The sequence below is a fragment of the Chinchilla lanigera genome, unplaced genomic scaffold (genome assembly GCF_000276665.1).
Source record: "Chinchilla lanigera isolate Chin_1 unplaced genomic scaffold, ChiLan1.0 scaffold00004, whole genome shotgun sequence".
NCBI lineage: Eukaryota > Metazoa > Chordata > Mammalia > Rodentia > Chinchillidae > Chinchilla > Chinchilla lanigera.
The window spans coordinates 9,593,704-9,616,624 of NW_004955405.1; the positions used below are offsets into that span (position 1 = coordinate 9,593,704).

The 22,921-nt window shown below is 42.1% G+C and overlaps 1 protein-coding gene across 2 annotated transcripts in view; it reads left to right on the forward strand.

The window, feature by feature from the left end:
* The window catches only part of LOC102022559 (ATP-binding cassette sub-family G member 2-like), a 169,970-nt gene extending 148,734 nt beyond the window's left edge, over positions 1 to 21,236 (forward strand). The window contains exons 11-15 of one of the 2 annotated variants that reach the window (XM_005374296.2): positions 806 to 930; positions 2,291 to 2,445; positions 4,710 to 4,799; positions 16,738 to 16,823; positions 21,017 to 21,236. In XM_005374296.2, coding sequence (XP_005374353.1) covers positions 806 to 930; positions 2,291 to 2,445; positions 4,710 to 4,799; positions 16,738 to 16,823; positions 21,017 to 21,164 — 604 coding nt within the window. In that variant the 3' untranslated portion in view covers positions 21,165 to 21,236. Of the gene's footprint in view, positions 1 to 805; positions 931 to 2,290; positions 2,446 to 3,382; positions 3,585 to 4,709; positions 4,800 to 16,737; positions 16,824 to 21,016 lie in introns of those variants that run through there. The other variant, XM_005374297.1, reaches the window with a different exon arrangement.
* Positions 21,237 to 22,921: the final 1,685 nt, after the last annotated feature.

Genomic DNA, 22,921 nt, shown 5'->3' on the forward strand with positions numbered 1-22,921 from the left:
AAGGTTAGCCCTCGTGGCATGGAGGAGTGGAAAGACTGAGAGGGCAGCTTTACAGTGAGGAGCAGGCTGGTTTTGTCTCTGTGTCTTTCAAAGATAGAAGAGAATTTGCTCGTATTTACATGCCAAGGAAAGGAGTCATCAGAGAGGTGAAAGGGTAAGACACTAGTGAAATAGTTTGGAATTATGAGAGCACAGTGCGAGAAAGCGGAAGCTTAGGATTCGGTGACTGACACAGCTGCTTAGCTGGAGACATGATCATGACAGAAAGAAGTCTTTTTGCATAAGAATAGAAGAAGTAAGGAGTGATTAATGATCTGAAGCTGCATTGTAGGCCTTGGAAACAACTTCTTTATAGCAGGTACAGGTGCACATTCCCTATGATGAATGTGATCATTATGCATATCTAAATGGTAGTAATAAAAATAATAATAATAATAACAATAATAGAAGAGAGGAAAGGAAAAGCCAACATGACTGCAGTTCTTCAGAGAGAACCAGCATCAGAGAAGGGGCAGAGTCTCTGGGGAGTGAGGAGATGCAGATTCTGTGCACCTGGAGCAGGATTCTGGGGCCAGTGTGGACAGCTGCAGGAGGGAGTTGTATAATGAGAAAGGGTCGCAGTGAGCGCCTCCTACAGCTTATATGCGGGTGTATGAAGGGTGTGGGAGTGGGTAGCCTAGAGGACATGGGAAGTTGTCTTTTTATGCCATAGTGCAACAAAATTCTATACAGTGAGTAGTTTTTCTTCGGGTCTGTACCTTCTGAAGTTAATCTGGGATGTACAATGTATATTTTTCTTCTATAGACACGAGTATACCAGTGGATACTATGGACTGTCATCTTATTTCTTTGGAAAACTATTTGCTGAGTTAATCCCTAGGAGGTTTTTGCCAACTGTTATATTTACCTTTATTCTATATTTTCTGTTTGGTAAGTAATAAGACAAGAAGGTTGTCTCTAGACTTGCATATGAGGTGAAACTAATATTCTCTTGCCTGCATTTTTATGATTCTCTGAAATGCAAACAAAGCCATAAGCTAGAGAGGAAATGTGTAACCACTGTGCATTCTCTAAAATAACTGTGGTATATGGGTATTTTTCTCAAGACTTTTTCCCATCTGAACTTTTTAAACTATAAACCTGGATTTCAGTAAGACATATTTACAGTGTGTCATACACAAAGGTGGAAATCATTTATAAAACCATTTGAGATTATGCTGGAATATTTATTGCCAATTTATGTATATTTTTCTATCCTTCTGTGTGTTTCCTTATAGATATAAATATAAATAGGTAATATCGTTAATATCTATAGAGATGTATATAGAGAGGTCAAAAAATCGAAATACATATTATTCCTTCTGCCTTCTACTTTGTAGTACTTGTTTGGTAGTTGTAGACAGTTTCATTTTTGCGTTTTCAGCCTTCATCCCATGCTCATCAAAATTGCATTATATTTCAGTGATACAGCTATGCATGTGTGCATCCGCTCAAAGACATGTGAATGAGGGCACACAAATGTGTGGGCGCACACACACACACCAAAACTCTCGTTTTGGTAATGTGCTGGAGGATAAGAACCACTCATAGAGCTTAGATATTCCATTTTATCAGGAAGATGTGCATCCAAAGAATTAGGAGTGGAATCGAGGTCTCAAAACTCCTCTTTGTGTTCTTGTACCAGTTTCTAAATCTTCAGCTTGTGTGATGTATGACATGTGCTCATTATACTTTATGAAATAGTTTGTGGAACTCAGCTTAGCCCCATCCTCCATCACAGAGTCATGTGGTGCTATGTCCAGGGGACTTAGTTTATGAAGGCCCCCTACCCAGTCTCAATTATTAAAACCACTATGAAGTCATGGAGTCCTGACCCCACGCTCCTCACTGTGCAGTCACAGCAAACACTGAGTGCTGTGCAGGTGTCTGGGGAAGTGAACGACTATGGCTGAGCTTCCTGTGAGAGGCCAAGGCAGGAGAATGCTGGTCCATTGTGTTGTCTGGGGCACCTCACCTCAGGAACTCAGAAATTGTTCCTAGGCCCACACAAGGGAGCATAGGTGCTGCATGGAGAAGTGTTTCTGCAGTAAGTGTGAAAAGAAAAACTGTATGAAAACTTTATGTAGTTACATGGAGGGTCAGTGAAATTGGTGACCTGGGTAGGTTGAAAGTGGATGACTCTTTTCATTGTGATATTAGTTTGTTAGATTATACTGTTGTTTGTCCAATAAATTGTTCCCAAAACATGGTGATGTAGGCAGTTGGATTGACCCCTTCTTTTCTTGGTTAGGATTGAAAGCAGGGGCAGAAGCCTTCTTCATCATGATGCTTACTGTTATCCTGGTGACTTACACAGCCAGTTCCATGGCACTGGCCATTGAAATAGAACCACGTTTGGAGTATGTGACAACATTTTCCATGAACCTCTATTTTGTGTTTATGATGGTGAGTATAAACTGTGCTTCTGTGAGAGGGAAATTCTCCCCTTGTTTCCCCTGTGTATATTCATCTGCCTGGTAAAACCTGCTAGGAATATTTTGTACATGGGACTCTGATGCTTTCAAGAGACCATAGACTGACATATAATTTATAGTACAGAATATTAGGTTTATTCCTTGCCCTTGTCCAGTCTTTTTTTAAAGGCTCTTCTAGTGTAGTTACTGTAACTGAGTTAACATGTGCTGAGTAATTTACCTTTAAAAAGGTCATTCTGGCAGCACTGTGAAATCTTATATACTGGCACTCCTAAAACCAGAAATATTATGGTTTGTCAATTGTTTCATAAAAGTGTCATGCTATCTGCCTGCCTTTCCTGCTGGTGTTAGAGATCTGCTGGCTTTTTTGCTACAGCAGAGGTGGTACGGCTGGAGTTACTACTCTCTAGGATGAAAGCGAAGCTACATGAGAAGTGTAACAGTGTGTCGCATGCAAAGTCTGTCTTGGGGTCTTGTGTTTTGAAACGAAGTGTTTTAAAAATACTGGAAAATTCCAATGTCCACTGTACTATGTCACCTCATTTCTGAATTTCTAAGAATCTCTGATAGGAATATACTTTTGGTTTTCTTTTTTTCATTTTCTTAATACTAGGGCTTGAACCCAAGGCCATTCACATGCCAGCCAGTTGCTCTTCCACTGAGCTATATTTCCAACTCTTTTCATTTTATTTTGAGACAAGGTCTTGCTAGTTTGCCTCTGTTGGCCTCAGATTTTCAGTCTGTCTGCTTCATTCTTCTGAGTAGCTGAGATTCACAGGCTTACATCACTTCTCCTGGCTTATCACTGTCTCTCTTTTTTTAATCATTGCTTATTTATAATCAAACATGTTCCCAAATTTTGCTGTCAGATAAATGGAACCAGTTGCCTCATTGTTTTCCCTCACCAGGAAGCAGAATGTGAAGGGAGGATCCAGGGAGGAAGACATTTTCTGCCAGGTCACACCCCTAAGTGATTTACCTCTTCAGACCAGGCCCCGCCTTCTAGTAGCACACTCAACAATGAATGTACTAGTCAGTGGATTAATCTGCTGATCATGTAGCACCTCCCATGGGCTCATCACTTTTCAAAAGCCCTTCCTCTGAACACATGAAAGTTTGGGGGAATTCTGGATCTAAACCATAACACCAATTATAAAACCAAATTTTACACAAAGTTGCTGTGTTATGTACTGAACACGTGGTTAGGTTTTCTGAATATATGCAGATACACTAGCAATACTGTCATTGTTTTGCATATCCCTGTAAGGCTTCTCCCAGTTAGGATGAGTTTGATGTGAATCCCGTAGCTGTCTCTTACTCATCTTGAGGAGTCCTTCCTTATATCTCCACCATGCTACCACTTTTTGGTAGGTTTAAATGGAGATATGGGGTATATTTTCTTTTACATATTGCCACATTATGCTATTTATCAGTTCTAGGCTTTGAGTAACCCTAAGCTTGCATTTTGAACCCCACATTATTCATAAACTCTTAGATTTAGAAAGCAAAACTTTATGAATGACAACCTTGCTGTTGTATAGATTAGAGAGGGGCATATGATACTTGGCATTGTTCTGGTCTGTTCCTAGATGACCAGGTTTGTTAAGGAAACAGATAGTTGTGGTATCTTTAGAATAGTCAGTATAGTTGTCCCTTCATGGATTCTGTATGCAAAGATTCCACCAACCACCAATTGAACATATAAAACAAATACCATGTCTGTACTTAACAGTTTTTTCATTTTTTGCCATAATTGCTTAAACTATACAGTGTAATAAATTAGGTAGCATTTACATTGTATTAGATATCACTGTAGATATCATGATTTCTCTTATATGAGAAACAGAATACAAGTCAAACAAAAGAGAGATATTGGAAAGCAAGAAGGCAATAAAGCAGTCAAAACTGATGAAGATGTCATATGCATGTATCAGTTCCCAAGAAGGAACAGAACTATTATGTAACACAAATATACACTTAATAATAAAAGAACTATATAACATAGATTTTAAGGTATTGTTCTGTCTTTCATATCTTTAGCAGCTAAAGCTATGCAGAGGTATTCACATGCAAAGGGGAAATATTAGTGTTTAGATTAAGTGAAAAGAATTTCAAGACCCAGTTGGTCCTCTCAGAAATGGTTAGAATATTGTCAGGTTCTTGAACAGGGTCTTTAGAATTCCTCTTGAAATCACTGGATTGGTTATGATTTGTGGTTTGTTTTTTTTTTCATAGATTTTTTTGAGTATGTCGCTGTATTTTGAAACCATTGCACCTGTGTTTTCATGGTTTCAGTACTTAAGTATTCCACATTTTGGTTTTACGGTAAGTGTCCGTTATGGTTTGTGTTTGGATGTCCCCCCAAAGACTCATGAAGTCATGGGGCGGCCTTCTGGGGTTCACAATTGATAATCCAATGCTGGGATTATGCGTCTGAGTGCTGCTACCCACCCTGGGGTGGGTAGTTTACATATAATGTAAGGGAGGGAAAGAGGCTGCTTGTTGCTCCTCCCTTTTTGCTCTTGTTACTTTTGCTGTGTTCTGCTGCCATGAACTATTGCCCTCTGCCTTGTGCCATTCTGCCTTAGAGCCAGCGAGTATGGACTGAAACCTCCACAAAGTGCGAGCTAAATAAACCTTTCCTTCCTTAATTTTGGGCACTGGGTATATTGTCTCAGCAAGAAGAGAAAATAACCAGGACAGAATTTGGTACCAGAGGAGTGGGGTCCTTGCTGTGACTGTATCTGACCATGTGGTTGAAGAGCCTTTGGGAATGGCTTGTGAGAGAGTTGGGAAAGATTCACAGATGTCACCTGAAAGAGAAGTGCTGGAATGCATTAGGCTGTTCTGTATGGTAGATTCTGGTCAGAAGACCTGAAGGCTGATCAAAATCCTGCTGGTAAAGGTTGGGTTTGGAAAGTTTCCCCTGTAAAAAAGGATTGCATTGGTTGTTGGACTTTAGATGATGTATGTTATGGCTTGGCAGAAAGTTTGTCTGCATTTTGCTATGTCCAGAGACTGCCTGAGATTGAGATTAAGGGTGGCAGACTGAATAATCTGACAAAGAAATTTTAAGGCAGTTGAATGTTGCGGAAGAAGGATGGCTATTGTTGGGGGCTTTTAGCCAGATTTATGTTGGAAATCAAGAGCAAAGAGCCCAGCAGGATGATTTAAAATGTTGTGAGTTTGACCAGAAAGGAAGCTCCAGTAAAGCTGTGGATTGCAAATATAGAGCTGAGTAGATCTCCATTGCTGAGAAGGAGCAGGAGAATACAAAAGATGACCTGAGGGCATCACAAGAAGCAGCAAGTCTCTACCCTTTGCAGCCTCAAAACTGCAAAGGTCAAAGACTTTGCTTTGAGGAGAAAGCTGCAGAATGCCATGTGCCAGAATGGCGATGGCCGCACCAAGTTTCAGAATGACACTGGCATAGAGAATTTGTTCCTCAGAATTGGATTCAGAGTGCTCAGTGATCTGGGCACTAGACCACTACCGCCAAGAGAGAGGAAAGCTTGGCTACTACTCCAGGTGGCAGCAGACCTTGGCATCATCCACATGGCATTGGTTTTAGGCACATACATAATACAAGAGTTCTGAGGTTAAGAAGGCTTCCACCTAGATTTGAGAAGGCCTGGGAGGCCAGGCAGTACCCCCCTGAGAGGGCAATGTGTGAAGATGTGAGTGTGAAACCTAAAGTGTAGTAGAGACCTCAGAAGTTCGGAGAAGCCAGGAACGTGGATTGTCTGAGGAAAGCTGCAAGGAGGGCCCAAGAGCGGAGCCATAGGAGCTACAACCAGCAGAAGTGCAATAGGGGTGGAGCCACACAAGGCCTTTGGAGCTCATAATTTATCACAGATTGCTTGGAATGTTCCACATGGAACTACAGGACTTAATGTTTTTCCTGCTAGATTTTAGACTTGCTTTGGTCCCAAAGACTTGCTTTGTATAACCCTGTTTGTCAGTTTTGGTTTTTTTTTTTTTCCTTTTTTTCCATTTGAAAAAATAAAAGAACAAAAACCTATTAACAAACACATTTACATTTACCAAATAACACACAAATAATACAGGCAATACTGATATTCAGATAAGGTGATAGAAATTAACAATGGTTATTGTATTACATATTGATTTCTTCCAAGTGGTTACTCAGAAAAACAAATACAGACATGTAAGGTTGGTCACATAATTAATCATTAACTGTTCATTTCAGTAAAGAGATAGAAGTCAGTAGTACAACTATGTTAGCTATTCTGTATATACATACATACCTAATTTCCTCTTCTTTCTTTTCTCTGTTCCCTCATCCCAGTTGTTCTTTACTTTTGAGCATTTTCCTTTTGTTTCACAATGTTTATCATACCTCCTAATTTTATTCACTTTTTCAGGTTCTTACATTGAAACAATACATTGTTACACATGTGAGTCTGATTTATTCCACTTATGAGTGTGGTCTCCAGTTGTGTCCTTTTACCTATAAAAGCCTCGAGTTTATCTTTCTTTATAGCTGATTAATATTCCATTATATAAAAAATACCACAACTTTTTTATCCATTCCTCAGTGGATGGACATTTGGGTTGCTTCCACAATTTAAGTATTACAAATTGCACTGCTATAAACATGGGTGCACATTTCAGTTCTTCTGGGAAAATACCCAGAAGGGGAATAGCTGGGTTGAATGGGACCTCTAGACCTAGTTTGCTGAGGAATCTCCAAACTCATTTCCACAGTGGTTTCAACAGTCTGCATTCCCACCAGCAGTGGAGAAGAGTTCCTATTTCTCCACAGCCTCACCAGCATTTGTTATGGGTTGATTTCTTAATGATAGCCATTTTTACTTTGGTGAAATGAAATTTCAGTGTTTTAATTTGCATTTCTCAAATGACTAATGATGTTGAACATTTTCTTGTGTATTTATTTGCCATTTGTATTTCTTTATCTGAGAAGTGTGTACTCATCTCAGATGCCCATTTTGGTTTGGGTCTTTGAATTTGGGAGGGCTGTTGTTTTTTAATTCTTTATATGTTCTAGATAGAAGCCCTTTGTCCGAGGGAGAGTCAGCTAAAATTTTTTTCCCAGTTTGTGGGTTTTCTTTTTACTCTGCTGGTGATTTCTTTAGATGTGCAAAAGCTTTCCAGTAAGATGAGATCCCAGTTATGGATTCTTTGAAGTATTTCCCCATGCAGTTTTGTTTATGTTCATGAACTCTCTGCCTACCCCTATGTCTTCAAGATTTTTACCTATTTTCTCTTCCAATAGATTTAGTGTTTCTGTTTTAACATTGAGATCTGTGATCTATTTTGACTTGTGTTTGGTGCATGGTGATAGACTTGGGTCTATTTTCAGTCTTCGGCAAGTGGCAAGGCAGTTTTTCCAGCACCATTTATTGAAGAGACTGTCTTTCTTGCATTGAACTTGTTTGGCCCCTTTGTCAAAGATTAGGTGGCTGAGTGTGTTTGTGCTTGTGGCTGTTCTTGTATATATCATATTGTTGGATTTTGTTTCTCAATCCACCCTGCAGGTCTGTTTCTTTTGATTGGTGAATCAAGGCCATTTACATTAATGGGTATAACTGATGTGTGTTGGATTGTCTTTGTCATGTTATTTACTTGCTGTTGGTTTTCTGCTTTTTCTATCTGTTTAATTGCTTTGCTTGAAGGTTCCTTTCTGTTGTTGTTCTTGAAATTGTGGTCATTTCTTCCTCTGTCTAGAATATCTTTTAGTACTCTTTGTAAGGTTGGTTTGGCACTCATGAAGTTCTTCAGTTGTTCTTTTTCATGGAAATATTTTATTTCTCCATTAAATTTGAAGAATAGTTTTGCAGGATACATCAGTCTTGCTTGTAAGCTATTTTGTCTCAGGACCTATAATACTTTGCTCCAAGCTCTTCTCGATTGGATGGTTTCTTAAGAAATCTTTGATTCTGATGAGCTTTCCTTTATAGGTGATCTCTTTCTTTTCTCTCATAGCTTTTAATATTCTGTTCTTTTGCTGTATTTCTTTGATCTTGATTATTATATATCTGGGTATAGTTTTACTTTGGTTATGACTAGTTGCAGTTCTATATGCCACACTTACCTGTATGTCAGAATCTTTTTCCATGCTTGAGAAACTTTCTGCTATTATTTCTGCAAATACTCTCTGTCATTTGTGTTGCCTCCTAGTGTTTTGTTGACTCCTATTAGCCTTACATTATTTCTCTTTGCCTCGTCTTGCAGGTGTTGAAGTTATTTCCTGGTTCCTTGTTAATTTTAAGAGATCCTTCCTGTCACGATCATTAGCTGCCATGCCATCTTCAAGAACTGAAATCCTGTCTTCAGCTTCATTCGAGCAGTTTTGCCAGCTTTCAGTGGAAATTTTGATTTCCTGGATATCTCTTTGAATTTGTTTCATGCATTCTAGTTCACTCCTGTGTTTTTCATTTAACATTTCCATCAGTTTCCTATGCTCATCTATTTTTTTCTATTCATCTTCCTTAGATGTGCTAAGCAATTCTGTCATTATTGTTGTGATTTCATTTTTTACCTGAGACATTATTGGTGATCTGATGTCTTCTGTGGCCTGATGGAGTTGTTTCTTTACTTCCATGGCAATCATGTCAGTGACTTCAGGTGTGTGTTTACTGAGTTCTCCTATGTTGATGTCTCCTGGACTTGTTCTGGGTAGGGTGAAGTTATGAGATTGTATTTTAGTCCTTTGTCTTGTCATATTTGATGCCGGAGGCAGAGTATCCAGTCTCCCTCTTCCCTGGCCCACTCAGCAAAGTTTGCAAGCATTGCTGGTTATTCTGGTGGTCAGACTTGTACCCCAGTAGCCGCTGAGATCAGCTGCTCACTCTAGGGTCTTCTGGTGGTTGGCGGAGTGTACCTAGTTCTCCCAGGTCCCAGGCGTGAACTGCAGTATCTTCAGATCGCTGACTGCCTGCTCAAGTGTCCCTAGGCAGCTCAGGGCACGTGTTTGACCAAGAAGTGGGCTGCACTGGTGGCATGATCACAGACCATTTGGTCCTGTGTCCCCAGACAGTTCAGGGTGCAGGGAGAGCCTAGACACAAACTGCAGAGTAAGCAGTTCATGGACTCCCTGATTCAGTATCTCCAGGCAGCTTAAGGCCCTTGCAGGAGCTGGATACAGGCTGCACTGGTGGTGATCACAGACCACCTATTTATGTGACCTCTTGGAGAGCAGGGCACACGCAAACCCAGACGCGAACCTCAGTGTCAGCAGTTCAGGGACCACCTGATCTAATACCCCAGGTGGCAAAGGGCACACACAGGGTGGGCACAAATGTGAACCCCAGTGTTAGCAGTGTGTGGGCCTTCTGAGCCAGTATCTCCTGGCTGTGCTGGGCACACAGAGGGCAGAGACACAGACTGTTGTTTGAGGTAGAACCTCTCGAGTTGAGGGACCTGGGCCTGTGGTAAGCAGCGGTATGGTGAAAAGAGACACCAGAGACCAGGCTGATGGCGCAGATCCACTTTATTGTGGAAGTACCAGGCATTTTATTGAGCAGGCTAGAGGCGTGGCAATGGAGGCAGGCTAGGGGAGTGGTTTGGAGGTGGTACTATTGGCGGGGGTTGGTGTGGAAGTGAGAGGTCAGAGCGGGACAGCCTAGGCAGGGCGACTCACTCGGTTTGCCGAGGACATGATGAGTCTGAGTTTGCTCAGACCCGCTCCTCCGCCATGGCCGTCAACCAGACCTCTGGACCCCTTTTTCCCACAGATTCCCCCTCTTTTTTTACAAAAGCCAATTGAATTGAGGCCATCACAGTCTGTTTAGAGGTTAGCATTTGTAACCGGGCACACATTATACGAAGTGCGATTAGCGCAAGGAGTCCTAGAAGTCCCAAGAATCCAAGGGTAAGTAAATTGGCTGGTGAGAATAGGCGCTGTAGGTTGTGTAGGAGATTGGAGAGGATATTATCAGTCAGCGTGGGAACTTGGATAGAGTTAATGGTTTGTATTTGTTTAGTCAGTTGAAGGGAGAGGTTGAAGTAAGTGCTGTTGTATGGACTAAGGATCCACTTACGGAGCGAGAGACGAGCAGAAGAGAGGTTGGCTGGTTTTGGTGTGACATAAAGTAGGGTTGATGAGAAGCATTGGTCACAGGCAGTAGTAGCAATGCGCTAGAGGTCTTGAATTTTATTGTCCATGAGGTCAAGTTGTTGGAGATTAAGAAGAGCCGTATGGGTATAGTCGTTAAGCTGTTGTTGTACTCGGAAAGTCTCAGCGGCAGTATGAGAAAGGTTGTTAAGTCCTTGAGCGATCACGGTGGATTGGGTGAGCACGACGGCTGCTGTGGCTCCTGCTGCTGTGGCTGTAATAAAAACAATAATAAGGGCGATAATAGCACAGTCTCCGAAATCTCTCTTGTGTATCTGTAGGGAGGTGGAAGAAAGCCGGATAGGGAGTGATGGAGCTACCCAATTAGAGATATTAACTGGCACTCATAGGACGGGGGGGGGAGGGGGTGCAAAGGATGAGCATATACGGAGGGGTTCCATTTCAGCAGTTAGACAGGTAGCAGGTACCTGTCGAGGAGCAGTTAAAAGAGGCACCTGTGGACAAGAGAAGTAAAAAGTGGGGGGGGCAACACAGGCTGTTGAAAAATATGAGTAATTATTTTTGTGAGTGAGGTTAACTAAGGGTGACCAGGAGATGTCATTGGGGGGCAAGCTTTGTGAGCAGAGTGAGTCCATTGTCAATATTTGAGCAAGACCACTGGTGCACATCTCAGTGGTACTGCCAGAGCCGCTGGTGGCATGAAGGAGGCTAAGTTTGGGAATGGAATAGGTGCCGTTAGTGATAGAGGTATTTCCCATGAGCATCAACAGAAGGAGGTCAAGGCATCTTAAGGTTCTGCGTAACTGATGGGAGGAGAATATAGAGCGTCTCCCTGTGAAGGAAAACGCGTTGCATCCCATAAAGAGGAGAGATCCATTGTCCCCAGGGTGAAGAAAAGGAGAGGTCCATAGAGCTGTATAGTTGTTGTTTTTGAAAGGTCTAAGTGAAGAAAGGCAGGCATTCCAAGTGATATCTGTAAGTTGGAAATTAGGCTTGAAGGGTATGGGTTTCCAAGGGGCTAATAGTGTTTGAGCAGTATCGAAGATTTTATCAGAGAAGCAGGGAAAGTTTTGAAGCATGGTGTTTGCTCCTGGCTTGTATCTGTTCATGGGGGCAAAGAGATTAATCTGGAGAAACTTTTGTTGTTGGCCACTCATGCTGAACCTAGAGAAGTCTGCTGTGGTGTAATTAAAAAGCGTTAGGCGGGCAGTTAAGTTGTTGGGCCGGTCTGAGGTGTTGGCACAGGCCTGAAAAGTAAAGGGGTTTGGAAGGTTTGTAGGCAGAGTCCAGTTGGAAAAGGAGACCATCGCGGGTTTTATGTGGGGATCACAAGGAATTCCTGAAAAGCAATGGGTAGTGAAGAATTTAGGAAAAGTGGGAGAGTCAGAGGTAACAATAAGAAGACCAGGTGGGTTGCGTAGGGCTGCCCAGACAGGGATAGAGACCTCGGCTGCTTGAGTAGAATTGAGGGAAGTTACGGCACATATCATCAGGAACAGTTTGACAGGTTACTTTTTTAGGCGGGAGTGCTCTATAGGCATTGTTGCAAAGCACTTTGAGGGCTTCCCACATAATGGGAGCTGGGGGGATCGTAACTCGTTGTCGTCTCTTACATTGTGTCAGTCCGCTCCCTGGACATCTGTCGTCGAGAGCCAATTGTTTTATCTCTGATATCAGCGGCTGTGGCTGGTCGGACATCTCGAGCAGGAACCCACACTGGATGAGGTGCTGTTTCTGGAAAGGCACAAGCGAAACATCGGCCTTGGGTTAAGAGTGGGACTGGGGGATGCCATGATTGTGTCATGGGATCCTTCCAGCGCACAAGTGGGAGTGGTGTTGAGGGGCCAGCAATGGGCCCCAATGTTTATGGGCTGGGGAAAGATGTTTTTCATCGAAAGTTAAAAGATTTATTGTTGTAAGAGCTTTTGTTAGCAATTCATCCGGTGTGCTGCGGGGGGTGTAATTTTTTCTCTTTTTTAAATAAAGTTTTGAGTGGTGCGTTTTCTTTATGATAGCTTGTCCTTGAGGATTGTAGGGAATGCCATGATGTAAAGTTATGTTGTATTTGGCACATGTGGTTTTCAAAGTTTGACTAGTCTAACATGGTCTGTTATCTGTTTTTAGGTCCCAAGGGACCCCTAGCATGAGAATGGCCTTTTCTAGAGCGCGTGAGGCATGTTGTGTTGTTTCTCCCATCATGGCTATAGCCATGGTAGCTCCAGAGAAAGTATCTTTGGTTACATGAATGTATTTTAATTTACCGAATGGGGGAAAATGGGTGACATCCATTTGTCATCTGGCATTGGGACAGAGTCCTCGGGGGGTTATTCCCTGAGGTTGTAGTGGGCCAAGTGGGAGAAAGGGGGCACATGTGGTGCAACTATGGACCAGATGTTTACATGTAGCTTTAGGGACCTCTGGGAGAAGCTGATGAATGGCTTTGGCCGATAGGTGAAACCTGGAGTGAAGTGTTTTTGCTTGTAAAAGTGGGTCAGACAGGGCTGTTTGTATGGCTTGAATAGAGACTAGGCTGTCAGCTAGTTGGTTTTTTTTGGCAAGGGGACCAGGAAGTCCCATATGGGATCTGAGGTGTTGTGTATACCAAGGGTGTTTTCTATGTTGAAGGGTGTTTTGTAAGGTTTTTAAGGCTTTATCTAATATGGTATCTTTTTGTTTTAAGATGGCATGTGGGATGACATGGCATATCTGTATCACATATGGCTATCAGAGAAAATGTTGATAGAACAGTCTGGGCAGTGTTGTAAAACCTGTAACACTGTGAGAAGTTTAGCCACTTGGACAGAAAAATTATGTCTAGTAAGTTGTATTTTTGGGTAGTTCTAGTCATGAGGATGGTGAATTATAATAGCATATGTTGTTTTAGAAGCATCTATGAAAGCAACTCTGCTGTGAGGTATAGGGGTCGAGGAAGGAAAATGAGATGGCCTCATGAGTGGTAATTGATGGAGGCCTTGAAGGGTAGGGCTGGAAGGGTAATGATTGGAGGTTTGGCCAGGATAGTGTAATAGTAGGGTTTGAAGGTCCAAATTATGTGGCAAAAGAGCCCCAATTTGGTTATTAGTAAGAGGGAGGACAATGGTGTCTGGTTCGTGTCCATAATGGAGCACAGATAACTTCCTCAATTGTATCCCCAAGTGGCAAATGGCAGTTAAAAGCAGAGTGATCTTTGAGAGGGAGGAGTAGGCAACATGGGCCCACATGAGGGGACCCGGTTGTCATAGGACTCCCATGGGCATGGATGGCGTAGTTAGAACAATGGCCAGCAGTGGTTGTTTAGGGTCATATCTCATTATTTGTGCTTGTTGTATGGCCTGTTTAACGTAGTCTAAGGCCTGTTGAGCTTGTGGGGAAAGGACTCGAGGGGATGTGGGGCAGTTTATTTCCATGCTAATTGTTTTAATTAACTGTTGTGCAAACGGGCCTTGAAGGCCGTTTTCCCTAAAGGCTTCTCTCAAGCGTTTAAGAGTGGGATGTTTATGAGGGTACCATCTTAAGGGGCGTGCAGGATTTTGGTGTACATTAATAGGAAACATATCATTTATTTCGGTTTCCCATTGTTCCCAATTTTTTGCTTGACTATCTCTTATTTTATATAATCCTTTGTAATAATCACCCCATTGTTGGGATGGTTTTATTTTAAAATCTCTTTTTGTATGATATTTATCCCATGGATTTTTAGGGTGTGGTGTTATTGTATGGCACTACAGGATAAGCTGGAGGCTCATCCCAGTCAAGTTCCACTTTTATCAAGGGGCAGGGCTTATTGTGTGACAAATAGGAAGTAGCCGGGGCAGGGAGATTTGTTCGGCATCATCAGGGGTGGAGAATTTTCGCTCGGCGCCATCCTTGGTTCTTGTTTTAAGGGGGCGAGTGAGGAGTATATATTGTGTGGCTTAGGCTGGGGAGTCAAGGGTTTTATAGACTTGGGGGTTCTTTTGGCATTTGGTTTGGATGGGAGGGGTACCAACAGGAAGAGGTCTTTTTCGAGCTGTTCCATTAGGGAAGGCTCGGCATCTGGGGCTGCTGCCGCACATGCAGCAGAGTCCGCCAGAAGAGGGAAAGCTTCTGAATCCTCCCCAGTGAGGCTTTTGAGCCTGTTAAGCAAGCTCGGATAGTAAGTAAGACAGGCAGGAGCCCTACGGGAAAGATTTTCCCTTCATGTTGTTCCGCCGTTTGGACCCGCTGGATAAGGCAGGACCATATTTGTGGGTCCCACAGGTTAGCAGTTTTCAGCCAAGGATTAAAGGGAAGGAGAATCCCCCAGTACTGGGAGAGAGTCTTATAAGAGATTTTACAATGTCTAGCCTGTAAGAGAGCAGCAAGGGCCCGTGCCTGCGGGTGCTATTCCTTACGAATCATGGAGCCCATGTTGTGGGCGGGGGCCACTTACCAATTCCCGGGGGACTTGCAAGGTCCCTGTTCCGGTGCCACCTGAGGTAGAACCTCTCGGGTCGAGGGACCTGGGCCCGTGGTGAGCAGCGGTATGGTGAAAAGAGACACCAGAGACCAGGCTGATGGCGCAGATCCACTTTATTGTGGAAGTACCAGGCATTTTATTGAGCAGGCCAGAGGCGTGGCAATGGAGGTGGGCTAGGGGCGAGGTTTGGAGGTGGTACTATTGGTGGGGGGTGGTGTGGAAGTAAGAGGTCAGAGCGGGACAGCCTAGGCAGGGCGACTCACTCGGTTTGCCGAGGACATGACGAGTCTGAGTTTGCTCAGACCCGCTCCTCCACCACGGCTGTCAACCAGACCTCTGGACCCCTTTTTCCCACAGTTGTTTGTACCTTTTGGAATGGTAATGTTTACCTTGTGCTATTGAATGTTGCAAATGTTTAACTTTGTTTTCATTTGTACCGGGGGTCACAGCTAAGAGTTTGTCTTACATCTCAGAGAAGACTTGGTACTTGGACTTTTCAGCAGTGCTGAAACTTAGGCTACTGGCCACTCTTAGAGATGGACTAGAATGTCTTTGGCATAAAAGGATGTACATGAGTCTTTGGGGGGCCAAGGACACAATTTTATGGTTTGTGTCTGGATGTCCCCCCAAAGCCTCATGCAGTCATGGGATGGGCTTCAGGAATTTATGATTGATTCATGGTCCAATGCTGGGATTATGGGTGTGAGTGCTACACCTGCCCTGGGGTGGGTACTTTGCATATAATGTAAGGGAGGGAAAGAGGCTGCTTGCTGCTCCTCCCTTTTTGTTCTTGTTGCTTTTGCTGTTTCCCGCTGCCGTGAACTGTTGTCCTCTGCTATGTGCCACTCTGCCTTGACGCCAAGGAGTATGGACTGAAACCTCCACAAACTGTGAGCAAAGTAGACCTTTCCTTCCTTAATTTTGGATGTTGGGTAGTTTATCTCAGCAACAATAGAAAAGTAACTAAGATGGTGTCCGTGTCTGTCTTGTTATTGGCTTCCCAGTTTGGGAGCAGCCAAACTGAACCATGACTGTCTCATTCACCTGACCATGAGTTATAGCTGTCTCCTTTCCGGAGCTTAAAGAGAATACACTATTAGCACAAGGTCAGGGGGCCATCTTGGTTTCCCAGTTACCCCATTATCTGAGGAACATTAAAGAGTTCAGAGAAATCTCGTAGTAAATGGGAAAAGTTAACTACTTGTTGGAAAACATATTGATGTATTTCTGTATAACAAAGAAATAAATGAGAGGATGGGAGACTAGAATGTGAGGTTTATATAGAAATGGATATTAAAACGGAAATAAAGACAATGCCATTGCAATATTGGCTTTATTAAGTTAATTTACTCCAAAGAATACTGCCTTTATATAGTATACCAAGTTTTTATTTCCCATAATTACAACTGGTTTTGATGAAAATAATTTCCATCAGTAAGCAATATTCATTGAGCAGCGTTGGAACATTTTAACTGTAATGTTTATGGGGTTAAAATATTTGAGAGATAAGGAAGGATCTATGGAGCAATCTATCGAGGGAGCCAGAGGTCTCTCTTTTTGACCAATTTGAAGCATCATTCCAAAGCCAGTTCTCTAAATAGCAAAAAAGGTAGCTGCTTTGCTATGACAAAGACTATGAATGTGAAACTTCATGTGCTTTAGAAATAATAATAAGGTTTAAGCCAGAGGATATAATTGTGATAATTTCTTGGAAATGTTTTAAAATTTGAAGCTACTTAATTTGCCTACTCTCACCTGTGTTATAGGCTTTGCAACATAATGAGTTTTTGGGGCAAAACTTCTGTCCTGGACTCAATACAACAGAACACAGTGACTGTCCCAACTATATAATGTAAGTTCACGTTTATTGTCAAGATGGGTGTACTTTATACTCAACTTTGATAAAGAAGGGGCTCTGGATTTAGAGCTGATATGGGTCCCTTGGGTCAATCTTTCTGAGGCTATGTTTCTGACCTATGAAATGAGTAATTCTGTACTGTTACATGTGAAAATGCTCTGTATGTATTCTATGATGGCCAAAATAGTTTCTAATGTAGAGAAATATTTATGGTGTACTTCTGAAAAACTATTTTTATGTTTTGATTATGGGTTTGTGTTCTTATTTTTTAAAATATTTACCTTTGAAATGGGCTGCTTTGATAGTTGAGGAAAAGCCTATTGTCTCTAAACTTCAGGGTTATATTGTATCTTTGAGCACAGCCTGGGCAGAGTCTTACGATCTAAAAGGGCAGCAATAGCATATGGGAGTGAGTATTGGCCCACCAGGATTGTGGGATTTCCCATTGCCCGAGACCTGTTGGAGATGTCATGAAATCAAAGAGTGCACAGTTTTGTATGTGTGTGTATGTGTGCATGTGTGTACTAACTAGGGTGTATATGCTAATGAAAGAAATGCATATTTCAGTAGATTGAAAAGGAAGTCTCATTTTTGCATAATGTCATTCAAACAGAAACTCATGTTTCCATAAAATTAGGAATATTGCTTTTTTAATACTCTTCTATAATTATTGTTAATGGCATGATTTTGATACAAAAATTAATGAAAGAAAAGAGTGCAGGTATATTAAATATCTCCTGGATTTTCAAGTGGTTTAGGAATGACTAGTCATAACATACATTTGAATTACCAATAGGAAAAACTTATTTCAGGAAAGATTTTATTTTTACCTTGCCCACTCCTTTTTGGTTAGATATAGGTATGGCATTTTGTAACACAGTCCTCTCCAGCCTGCTGGTTAGGAGAAAGTGGAAAGGAAAAGTATAACCAGATAAGGAGAAGCTGCCACACACTTCATGCTTATACAAAGTTAATCCTCGCTAGTAAAGGGAGAGAGCAACTCTTAGCACAGAGACACAAGGTTGTTTTTGGAAGTTCTAACTTCTAAGAGATGCACAGAAGTAGTAGCAGGCAATAATTATGGTGGTACCAGACAACTTTAGTACCAAGCACTTTTCCATTCTGTAGCAAGGTCTCTCAATTCTTCTCTGCTCCAGCTCTTAGCCTAGGTTTGTGTCTGATACCTGGGCCTGATCATAGGATCCTGTAGCTCAGTATCTGCAGTGCTTGTTACAGTCTTATGGCAGAAGCTGATCAAATGTGACTGTCTAGAAGCCCTTGTTCCCATGTACTCCTAGTTTTAGAATTCTTTGCCTGTATTTTTAGGGTTGTCTTGTGGGTGAACACAAGTCCAAGTAGATTTGACCATCTTGGCAAAGACAATAAGTGCAATCAGTTAGGGCTCAGGGTTTCTCCATCAGTGATAAATGAAAGCTTATTTGATAAACATTTCCTTTGTAGAGAGCAGAATTATAGGTTTGAAAGCACGTGACACTGAGGGGGCTAGAAACTGGGTTCCTAGTGTGACTCTATAAACTTAAATATTCCTCATTTTGGTTTTACAGTGAGTGTCCTTGTGATTACACCTGTCTAGTGATTGGCTTTCCAAGTTGGGAACAACCAAACTGAACCCTGACTGTCTTGTTTACCTGAACTCCTCTTTTAAATGTATGTCATATTCAGGTCCCTTCGGTCATTTTAGGGATTACTGTAGTGTTATGGTTCAGATATAGTATGTTCCCCAGGAGTTGCATGTGCTCTGAGATGGGGCTTTTGGAAGGGGATTGGATTATAGGGTGCTGGAGCGACATTGCTGTGAGGTGGGCCTGGTCAGAAGAGGTGGTTCCCTGGGATCCTGACCTCGAAGGGTATATCTGCCTGTCCACCTCCCCCTTTCTCTCTGCTTCATGGTTGCCATGACATGAGCAGCTTTATTCTGCCAGACTCTTCCACCATGTTCTTCCTGGCTTGGAGCAAGCCTAGATTGAAGATGTGAGCCAAAATGAATCTCCCCACCTTTAAATTATGGGTGCCAGGTATTTTTAAAGTCACCCTCATGAAAGTGACTAAGACAAATTTTGGTGCCAGGAAAATAAGGCTGTTGCTATGGCTGTGCCTGGCCATGTGGTTCAGAAGCCCTTGGAACTGGTTCATGGGTGGAGTGTAGAAAGGTCTGGAGATGCCAGCTGGAAAAGCCCAAGAATACTGTAAGCCAAACTTTGATGGGAGATACTAGTCAGAACTCAGAAGACCAGAAAACTGACAGAATGCACATAGTAAAGGCCAGGTTCAGGTTGTTTCATTTGGAAACAGAGTCCCTGGAGGTTGGAAGAGAGACTGTGTGTATGCATTGGCAGAAAATTTGTCTACATTTTGTGCATATTCTAAGACTGAGATTATGGTGGCAGACTAATTAATCTGACAGCAAATTTCAAAGCAGCCCAGTGTTCAGGCTCTGGCAAGAGTACTGCTTGCTACTTTTAGCCAGAACTACAGTAAATATCAGGGGCAGATGGCAGAGCCAAAAGGTATAGAAGCTTTCCAGTTTCATCAGAAAGGAAATATCTGCAAAGTTGAGGCCTGAGAGAGCATGGTTGATAAGAGGACTAGCATTAAAAGCAAGCCAAGTATTTTACATCAAGACAATAGGAAGATGCCTTGAAGCCATCTCAGGAATCAGCAAAACTCCACTCCTTGCAGGCTCAGAGTTGTAAAAGAGTCAAAGTAAACTCCTTTAAGAGTAAAAGTAGCTGGGGATATAGCTCAGCAGCACATGTGCCTGCCTGGCAAGCACGTGGTCCCGAGTTTGATTCCCGGTACCAAAAAAAAGAATAAGAGTGAACTCCTTTGAAAGACTGCTTTGAGAAGAGAGTGCCAGGGAACCCTGCTGAAGAAGGACCACCTAGGGAATTGCTTCTCCAGTATTTGGTTTACACTGTTCAGCCATCCAGGCACATAGAAGCCTTTGGAGCTATGACCTAGGGAGGTCCAGCTACTGCTTCAGCTGGTAGAAGAGCTTGGCATCATCCATGTGGTTCTTGTTATAGGCATACCAAATGCAAGCTGTATAGTCGTGGAGGTTACCACCCAGATTTCAGTAGGCTTGTGAGGCCAAGCACTGTGTCCCTTAGAGGCCAGTATGTAAAGCTATGAGAGTGAAAACAAAAGTGCAGTGGGGAGCCCAGGAGTGTGAAGACACTAGGAATGTGTCATGTCTGCTAAGAAATGCTGTAGGCAGTGACTGGAGCCACCCTAAGGACGAGATCTTTAGGGATACCACCAACAATCCCAGAGGGGCAGGGCCTCCTCAGCCATTTGGAACTCACACAACACCACAACTTTCCATGGGTGCTGTGCACAGAGGTACAGGACTTAATGTTTGCTCTACTGGGTCTCTGTCTTGCTTTGGTGTGATTCCTTTCTATCCCCCGTTCCTCCCTTTTGGAATGGGACTGTTTACCCTGTGGCATTGTATATCAGTAATATAACTTACTTTCTTATTGTTAAAGGGGTTCATAGCTAAGAGTTTATCTTAGGTCTTAGAGGAGAATTTGGTCATGGACTTTTTAGCAATACTGGAACTGATGAGACTTTGGCAACTCCTAGAGATAGACAAAATGCATTTTGCATAAAGAGATAAACATGTATCTTTAGGGGAGATGTTTAGAGGCAGAATGTCATCATTCAGATCCAGAATATCGCCAAAAGCCTCATGTTTGTAAAGCGAGTTATAGCTAAATGTGCTATTAGGAGGTAGGGCCTGGTCAGAAGAGGCTGGTCACTGGAGGCATGAGCTGGAAGTGTCTGTCTCCCTCTCCAGCTCATCCCTACTCTGTTTCCTGGTCACCTTGATGGAGCAGCTTTTATTCTATGCCCCTCTACCATGCTCTTTCTACCTTGGAACTAGACAAGCATGAACAGAAAATAGGAACCAAAATAAACCTTTCTTCTTTATGTTGTGAGTGCTAGGTACTGTAGTAACTAAGACATTTAGCTATCTGGTGAAGTTGTTTAGTATAGTATCCAGCAAAACTGTAAATACTCAGTGTCAATTGTTCCATACAAAAGGGATAGCAACTAACAGGGTGACTAACCTATACACTTATTTCAGAAATAAACTGAATTTATTGAAAAGAACTTGGCAGATGCAAGGATTGAAGTTACATTCTCATTGTGTTAAATTTCAGATGCGCAGGCGAAGAGTTCTTGACAATCCAGGGCATTGATGTCTCACCTTGGGGACTGTGGCAGAATCTTCTGGGTTTGACTGTAATGATGTTTTTCTTCCTCTTTATTACCTTCCGAAAATTGTCAGGTCTTATAAAACATTCCTAATTTTCCCTTAAATGTATTGTGAATTATCATCATATTAAAAAGGAGCTCTTCTATTTACTTTAAATCCAATAATGATTTTGTGTTCTCTAAAGTTCATTTGCCATCACACTGGTGCTCACCAAATGTCATTTCAATAGAACCATCCACAAATGTTGCAATAACCTCAATTGTAGGTGGAAGAACCCAAGCCAAAAACCAATGACACTATGTATGGCACATTAGTTCATTGTATCAGACAATACCCAGGGAGAGGAAACGAGTCTAATTTCCTGAACTGAAAAAGGAGAATTCAATTCTAGAAACACATGACAAGCTACTAATACCACTGGAATCAGTTGTTGAAATGATATTTTAGAAACAATGAAGCAAAGAAGCACATTAGTAGAGGCTCCCTTCCCACTGAAAGACCTCCCTTTCCTGCTGCTTGCTGTTGCTCCAAGGGAACTAGAAAACACGTAAACGCTGATGCAAGCTTCATCTCAGGTTAGACACGATGGCAAGAAATGCTTCCTGGGGCAGGAGACATTCCATGCTGACACGAAGCAGGCCTTCCTGAAGCCCACACCTTTCAGAGCATAACGCCCTTCTTCTCAGATGCTGCACCAGAGAGCACCATAATTCCCACTCTTTTCAGTAGTGAGTGAAGCGCAGCTCCAAGCTCCTCCACTTGTTTCATCATTCATCCTCCCTTGAGTACCATAAATATTTATTGAGAGCCTGTGGGAGGTAAGGCTCTTTTCTCAGGACTGATGCCACAGCCATGTCTAACACTTCAAAACTGTTTTCCTAGCCTTATGAAGTTGTCATGTGGTAAAGAGATAAACAGTTAACCATAAAGAGTCAATTAATTCCTTAATTGTAGGCAGACGAGTTCTATAAAGATAAAATGGAGCTAAAATCCAAATTACTGACTTATATGAAGGATCTGTGAAGGCTTCTTTGATGACGTAGTGTTATGCCTGAGATCTGAAGTATGGTAGGAATTTGGAATTTATTTATACTGTTGGTCTCAGAACAAAGAATTTGCTTTGATAATTTCCAGTAAAATTTGCTCTTCAGAGCTAATGAAAAAAAGTTCTAGCTTAATAACTAATGTAATACCTTAATAATATGTTATTAAGATGCTTAATAATTAAGATGCTTAATAAGATGCTTAATAACTTCTTTTATGATGCCAACGAGGAATATCCTTTGTTCCATCTTCCTTCTGAAATGGTGGGAAGGTAAGAAGCCAAGGGTAGAGAGAGAACTATTTCAATTCTAATATTTAACATCTATGAACTAATAATTTTTTGTTTTATTGGTACTGGGGATGGAACACAGGGCCTAACATAGCATCTCCTAGGGGACCAGGACCAACTGAGCATGATTTAGGAGGGACTTACACCTTTGTGCAGCACGAGAGGCCACCTCTAGCCTGAAGCAGAGGTGCAGGGCTTCTGGTTTTGACATCGCTCTGCTTGGACTCTGCCTTCTCCAGCAAGTAATGTGGGGCAAGTGCGTTAGCTTCTTCTGATTTAAGTGTGCTCATCTGTAAAGTGGGGATAATAATAGTGACTCACGGTGGATGCAAGGATGAAGAAAATTTTGCATGTTAAAGTCTAAAGTGTTTGCTGGTATTTGACTTTTATTATTACTATTAGCATTATTTTTACTGGCAGTTTAGCCAAGATTTTCTTGAATTTATTCAAAATAAGTAAGTGAAAATAAAGCTCTGAGTTTTGCACCTGGCCACTCCCCCCACTCCCTGTATTATT